General features: G+C 34.4%; 1 protein-coding gene across 1 annotated transcript in view; it reads left to right on the top strand.

Annotated features, from left to right (window-relative positions):
- LOC104080387 (chromosome unknown open reading frame, human CXorf22) overlaps window positions 1-7,256 on the top strand; it is a gene marked incomplete at both ends in the record, with an annotated part of 15,270 nt that extends 8,014 nt beyond the window's left edge. Inside the window, 7 exons of the mRNA XM_009582763.1 lie at window positions 1,169-1,382; window positions 1,754-1,906; window positions 3,343-3,532; window positions 3,638-3,734; window positions 4,969-5,185; window positions 5,868-6,112; window positions 7,126-7,256. Coding sequence (XP_009581058.1) covers window positions 1,169-1,382; window positions 1,754-1,906; window positions 3,343-3,532; window positions 3,638-3,734; window positions 4,969-5,185; window positions 5,868-6,112; window positions 7,126-7,256 — 1,247 coding nt within the window. The remainder of the gene's footprint in view (window positions 1-1,168; window positions 1,383-1,753; window positions 1,907-3,342; window positions 3,533-3,637; window positions 3,735-4,968; window positions 5,186-5,867; window positions 6,113-7,125) is intronic.
- Window positions 7,257-7,360: the final 104 nt, after the last annotated feature.

Raw genomic sequence — 7,360 nt, 5'->3', positions numbered from 1 at the left:
CATGGCTATCAAGAATTGATGAGAAACTAAAGTTTTGCAATTTCTGAGTTTTATTGTTGAAATCCAGAACTCCAGCAGTTTTCCTGCTTCAAAAACACAATTAAAATATGTTTCTGTGGATCAAAGATTTAATGTAGTATTCCAGTTTTGTCAGCTTTTCTAAATGCTCTTGTCTACCATTTGCTCTATTAATGTCCCCATTCTGCTCCTATTTGCAGGTTTATAAAGAGGTTATGAGGGGTATCTGTACTTTATAGGCTATTGATATCTGTGTTTTGCTTTTAAGCTTCGTTGAAGGATGGAGGGAAAGTGAGTTTTTTCAGATCCTTGTATAGATGGGTTTTGTATCTTCCTGTTCTCTTCTCCCAGTCTCTGTGGATGAGTATGTGTACTTGTCTCTCTGTATTCGATGGAGGTAGGAAGAGACTGGAATAAAGCTTCTTGCAAACTGTGCCTCCCTGGGCGGTGGAAGTTGTAATCACTGCTATAGTTTGGAGGATAGAAAGTAGGGGTTTTTTTTAATTCATTTGAGGATAAAGTAAGGCTAAAGTGGGTAAAACCAACGTGTAGTTTAATGTGTCAATTTTTTTGCAGGTGAGGGAGGAAGGGGCAGTTGAAGAATGGATTTACTTATTTATTTATAGTGCTGTTTTAAATGTGTACCTTTATGTAGGAGAGGTGAGCAAACAGATGGCCTAGCTTCTGTCATAATTTTTCTCTTTAACTTTAATGTATATGTGCTTTTCTAAAACTAGAGTGAAAAAGATCTGAGCTCTCTTTTTAGTTGTGATAGCTGGGGAGTTCTTTGTCAGAAATCATGCCTGTGTTTGCAGCCCTTAAGACAAGCTTTAGGACACTGCGGACAGTGTTGTGACAGAGGCAGCTCTGAGTGTTCGGCCCTGTGCACATGCAAGACAAAACATCACAGCTGGACAATAGTAGTAGTGGTTTGGGCTCTAGTATTTGTTCGTCTGTGATATAGGCCGGGAGAGGTGGTTGGCTGTTAGTATGGTCTGAATGCCTTCTTCCCTCTTGACTGAGGGATGGGTGACTGACTGTTGGGCCGCTGGGTGGATCAGTATAAATTAAGAAATATTTTCCTAATAATTTGAATTTTGTTTAGAAAGTATTAGTATAAGTGTATGTAACACTTTATTTGAATTTCAAGGTATAACACCAATGATTTCCAATGCAACTGGACGGTTTGTAGCTGATGGCACAGGACAGTGCACTGATACAGCACCTGTGGCAATACTTAAATCAACCCAAACACAAATTCATACTCACTGGATAAACAGGAATTGTAAGGGTGATGCACTTATAGCTTTTCCTAATGACCGTGCAGCCAGCATTAGGCCTAGTGAATGGAATAAAAAGTACAGGTAAAAATTACTTGGATATAATATTTAAAACCACACATTTGTATATACTGTATAGTAGAACAAGATTGGTTACTCACACGACAGTTTGATTTGGTTTTTTTTTCAGGCTGAAAGTTCATTAAAATTCATTGCATTCTACTTAACCTTGAGCCTCTTGCACATAAATTTCTTGGGTTGCTTTTCTTATGTGAAACTACAAATGTAGCTATTACAGTTTTAATATTTTGTTTTTATGGTTGCCTTTACAAGGACAAATATTAATAATCAGCTATGATAAAAAGAATGTAGCAAAAATCGATGTGTTTCTTTCTAACAAGACCCAGAATAATTTTACACACGTAGTGAAACTACAATTCTCTTTAAATATTTAGGACTATTTTCACGAAGACTGAGAGATATAATTATATAGATCCAGAGTTTTCTTATACTGACTGTGAACGACTGTTAAAAGAAGCACATAAGGAATACTATGCAGACTTCATTTCTAGTTTAAGACAGCGTCGTTTACAGAAAGATGCTGCTAGGTAAGACTTTGTTTAAAGGATAAATAAATAGTTTAGGCTCATATGAAAAATATGTGTATATGCGTGCAAAATTAACTTAGTGACACCAGTCATATACCTAAATTTGTCCCATGCTGAAATGCTTATGGTCTTGGGACCTTCATTTATAATGCATTCAAAACCCTTTATGTTCAAATGTTCATTTAGACACTTAGAGATCACTTCCTGGGTAAAATGTAGGGACAGAGGCTTAAAATCAAGTTGTAAGAAGAGTTGGTTACGGTTAATAAGAAAAACATAACATTTATTGTGTTGGATTCTCTTCTCTTTTCTTTTTATATAATAAATTGTACGTATTTCCAACTAGTATGTCTAGCTCACCCAAAGTGATGAATTCAGTACATAAATGATGATATAATTTGAGGAATGAAGCAGATAAGATTAAAGGATTGTATTGGCTCTAGCCTTACCTTATAGTAAATTCTGACTTCATGAATTTGTGTATTTGGTTAGTATGCTGTGGAGCAAAATCATGGAAAAGCAGAACTGACAGCACTGCTACTTTTAAAAGTTTTACTTTAAAAAAAAAAAAAAGCCTGTAAAGCCTCTAAAGCAAATAATACCTTAAAAGTATTAAGTTTGCAAGACCCATTATTTAAAAATTAATAAGGCCAGTGGATTATTCTTGTAATCTCAATTTACCTTGCTCTGTGTGTATACATCATGATTCAGACAAGGCCTGCAGAGCTGATTTATTTTATTTTTATGCATGCATATGATGTATGGCTTCCTTGAAAGGAACTGGTGGTGTGTAGTGGCTGAACTGTTGTTTAAATGACCATAACGCATATATTGAAGGTATATTGCATGAGGAGTAAGAACAGAAGGGAAAATTTCAGAGTTATCAGATGAATTTTACTGTTACTATCAAACATAGTAATAATTTTTCTGAATACTTGATATGAAACATCTGTAAGATCCCTGGAAGTTTCAGATCTCTTGGTTGCAGGTGAAATTGATTGATTGGAGTTGACTTTTGACCAAGAAAAGTTAATTGCTCTGAAAATTAAGCTATAAGTGGTCCAGTTCAGACATACACAATTAAAGGATCCTTTGTAATCTTGGCATTTGCTAACTTTTAAGTGCTTGATTTTACAACTTAATTGTTCTTTAAGAGGTATTTTAGACATGATATAATATTTATATTTTGGTAGCCATAATGCTTGCAACCTGTTTAGCTTAGCAATTGCCACAAATGTGCAATAGATGTTAATCCTTGCCTAAACAATACAATAGAAGAATTTTCAAGGCATTTTCTGTACTTGAGGTTTTTTTAATAATGAAATATTCCTACTTAAAGTATTATTTGTTATGTTTAAAAATCTCAAATATGTGTAGACCACGGAATGCTCAAACTTCTAGATTTCCATGTTCTTTTTCTTTTCCCTCCTCTATAGGCAGTTTTATATTTATAATAATTCTGTGAGCATTGGCCTTAAACCAGCTGAAGGGCTTAAGTCACCAAAGATCTCAATCACAGATATTCACAAGGAGAAGCTACAGTTCAAAATGCTTCCTTTAGATGAGAATTGCCTATTAACTAGTCGAAAATTGGCAGCAATTCGTTCTAAATCTTCAATCAAAGAAGTAAGTTAAATGCTTGAGTAGTAATGCAAGCATAATGTGTTTACCATATGAAAAAGCATAAGAATTTTTATCCTGCTCTGAGAAGATGTCTTGTGCTTATCACAGATTTGGAGTGGGCTTAGTGCTATGCCATCTTCTACCCAAGAGAAGGAAGATTGTACTCTAACTTTGACATCCAAGCAGCTTCATCAAATAGTCATTGGTAAGATTTTTAATTTGTTGTTATAAAAGTTAATATAGTTGTTATAAAGGCACTTATTCATAGTAACACAATTTATGTTCATAATTGCTCACCTTAAATAGAAAATAGCTTAATTTGGTGGCAGCTTGATACCTACAGTAGTGTTTAACTAAAGCTTTGTACTCCTCAGAAAATACTGAGATATGACTAGGTATGAACAGGTAAAAGGAGAGCTTCCTTTAAAGACTGCTCAGACTACAGCCTATTATAGAGAAATCAATACAGCATAGTATGAGGGTTGCTCATACCATTATGCCTTGTTATTGGATAGTATCTGGACGAGCATTAATATCAGCAAGATTCATGGGAGTGTTCAGAATGTTTTTGGGAATTAACAGTGAACAGTGATACCCCAAAAAAGTAAAACTTCTTCAGGATCCTCCTTCAAAATAATTTCAGTGGAATGCTCTGTGATGGGGAGTAACACCTTCTAAAGTCTGTGAGGGACTCATCTATTAACAAGACTTGGTACTAAAACTGGTCTATTTTAAGCTCAATTTTTCTTCAGTAAAATTATTTAGCAGCAAAGTGAAAATTTTCAGTACTTTCTGGGCTTTTTTTATTTTCAATGAAGCCAGAACTTGAATAGTGTAGCTGTGTATACTGATAAGGGGAAAGGTAGAATAAGATAAACATATTAATACAAAAACTACTTAGAGTTTTGTAAGATGTTTGATTAGTGCCATGAGCACTAAAGTTTGCAGACCAGCATAAAAACTGATGATAACAGGAAATAAAGTAGTGAGATAATTCTGTCACCATCAAATTACATGCATTATTAAACCAAATAGTCACACATCAGGGAGCAAATAAGCAGGTTAAGTATGTAGACTCTCAGTGAATTGCTGGTTGTCTAGCCATTTAAATATCTGATTAATAAAAAGAAGTATTTATGATTATTAATAATGCCTGTAGTAATTAGCACATTGCTTTTCCTATTTTAATAGCTGGCTAACACAGAATTAAGAAATAAATGTTGGTGCTGGCTTTTGAGTTGTACTACTGAAAACATTCACAGTACATGCATGGTATTTACTTCCAAATTTTTGTGTGAATTTATTCTGCTACAGGATTGTTCTAGCTGACTAATTCTGTAATTTGAGGGACTAAAATGTTTTGCTCATAATGTTTTAGTAGTTATGCGTCCATACTTTTACTATTTAATGTTGAAGATCTTATTTCTTATATATTCCAGGTCCTTCTACTATGGATTTTGGTGATGTTTGTGTGTATTCTACAACAGCAAGAAAACTGCACATCATCAATAACTTGTTAGTTCATATATGGATACAAATTGAGATTGAAATTGATGAATTACAACAGACGAGCCCATTGTCTCAGGTGGTGCCTCCTCTTACAAAGACTCATATTCCAATTGTATTCGAGACAAACACTCTTGGGATGTTTAAAAGGTAAGGCTTCTTATATTTGTCTTGATTTACGTATTTTCTTCGCAGTAGTAGAATAAAAAAATTCATGTGGCTGGTTTAAACTCAGTGTAATTATGATAACTGTTAATGGTGTACACTCATTTGTGGTGATATTGCAATAATTAATGCAGTTTTATGTTGCAAAATTTTGCTAGTATAGTAATGTTTCTTAAGGTTTAAAAAAACCCAACAAACTGTCCTGTCAAAAGCCCATATAGCCACAGGTATATCAGGGAAAAAAGTTTGCTATTACAATGTATTTGTTAGGAGAAATTTTATGGAAAATACTGTGCTCTTTCTGGCATAATGTTGCATCACTGCATCTATGCTCAGATCTTTTGATGCACCTCATGGATAAATGTATAGGCAAACTGTTTTCTAGCCTTCCTTCTCCTCCATGGAGATGGAACTACTTTACTGATGCTGTTAAAATGACTGTAGGAGGTTGATCATCCGTTGGGATGATCTTCACTTTTGACATGATGTAAGTTGTATGCAAAACAATTACAAATTGCTTTTTCTTGTCAGTCTTAACTGTGTGTTCACACTCAGTTGTTTTGTTAAGTATTTTCTTGCTAATTCTTATATTTCACATAAATTTTACTCTGACTACAACATAATAAATACATAAAAATACTAAGAAATATATATTTTTATGCTACAGATCTTTCACTTACACAATAAACAACCAACACCTTGGGCATGTGCTGGTAGTTGCAAAAGCAGTGTCTGTAGAACTTGAGCTGTCTGCAAAAGAACTGATTTTAAATCCTATTCCCGGCTACCTAGCGGAGGCAGAATTTAGAACAACTGTCAGAGTATACAATCCCAGAAACCATCCTGCTGAGTTTACTTGGAAACCTATAATTACAGATAGAGGAACTGCATTTTCTATACAGCCAGCCAAAGGTATACTATGCAAATACAGTGTGTGTGCATGTATCTTAAATGTCAATAATGTTAAGTAAGACAAACATTCAGCTGATGCTATAAACTGTATTTTTTTAGATTTGGGTCAATATCAGTGTATCCCAAAAGTAGTATCAGATCAGAGTGTTAATACCATAGCAGCACTCCCTGTAAAAGCCCTACCCTGAGCGCCTACTCAGTCCAGTTCATTGTTTCTATGTCCAGGCAGCAGCGCTTACGTAACCATTTTTGTCAGCACAGACTGCTGATATTTCAAAAGTGAGGCAGCTTATTAATGGCAATTAGCAATATCATGCAGCTCATCAGGATGTGAAATTTTCCAAAAGCCAACTGTATGAATGAAGCTGCTAAGAAGTTGATGTGGACAGTCTGAGTGACACAAATGGAATTCAATCTGGGATTAGTTTCCACTTGCATTATGGATCAGTATTTGTTAAAAGTCTGAGAGACATTAGCTTTTACCTTCTTTCATTTGAAAGATAGTGTTCTACAGGAGTATGTTGGAGCTCCATTATTAAAGAACTAACTGCTAACTGAATTGGCATTACACAGTCCAAACAAGATTTGGCTGGATCAGGAGCTTGGTGTGCTCTGATTCTTGGTAAAAGATACTTCTGCTGATAAAAGTTCAGACTTCAATTGCAAGCAAGAAAATGTATGTGGTCTTTCCCAAAGTTGTTATTCTAGAAGAAGGATAGTCTGTTCTTTTATTTTTTTTAAATGTTGACTATGTCAGTAATTCATGGCTAAAAAATACCAGTGAATTTTTATTGCAGGATGCTAATAAACAGATTTTGCAATTGTCGTGAGAATTCAGAAACTAATTTTACTTAATTCAGCATACTGTTCAACACCTTTGAAATGTAGGCTTAGTCTTCAGTAATAGAAGGTCATTTCACTTTAATGTGCTTATGTTATTTCTAATTATACAATGTAATTTGATAATTGTACATGTGTATGCTATAACGTGTAAATTACGCACATTTATTTAGGCTTTGTGGAGGCCTATAGAGATCTGGAGTGTGAAGTTGTTTGGCATCCAAGGTTCAACTCTCCGGAATCAGGAGAATTCAACTTGTGTGTGCGTAAAGGAAACAAAATTAGGTTGAAATGTTTTGCAAAGGTAACAATTCATACAGCAGATTTAGAGAAGCAAAATGTGTCTTCTTTTTAAACAAGTAATTTCTTAAATGTATTTCTATTATCATGTATTAAAAAAATTATTTT

The sequence above is a fragment of the Fulmarus glacialis genome, unplaced genomic scaffold (assembly GCF_000690835.1).
Source record: "Fulmarus glacialis isolate BGI_N327 unplaced genomic scaffold, ASM69083v1 scaffold9438, whole genome shotgun sequence".
Classification (NCBI taxonomy): Eukaryota; Metazoa; Chordata; class Aves; order Procellariiformes; family Procellariidae; genus Fulmarus; species Fulmarus glacialis.
This window is presented reverse-complemented; position numbering and strand designations above follow the sequence as displayed.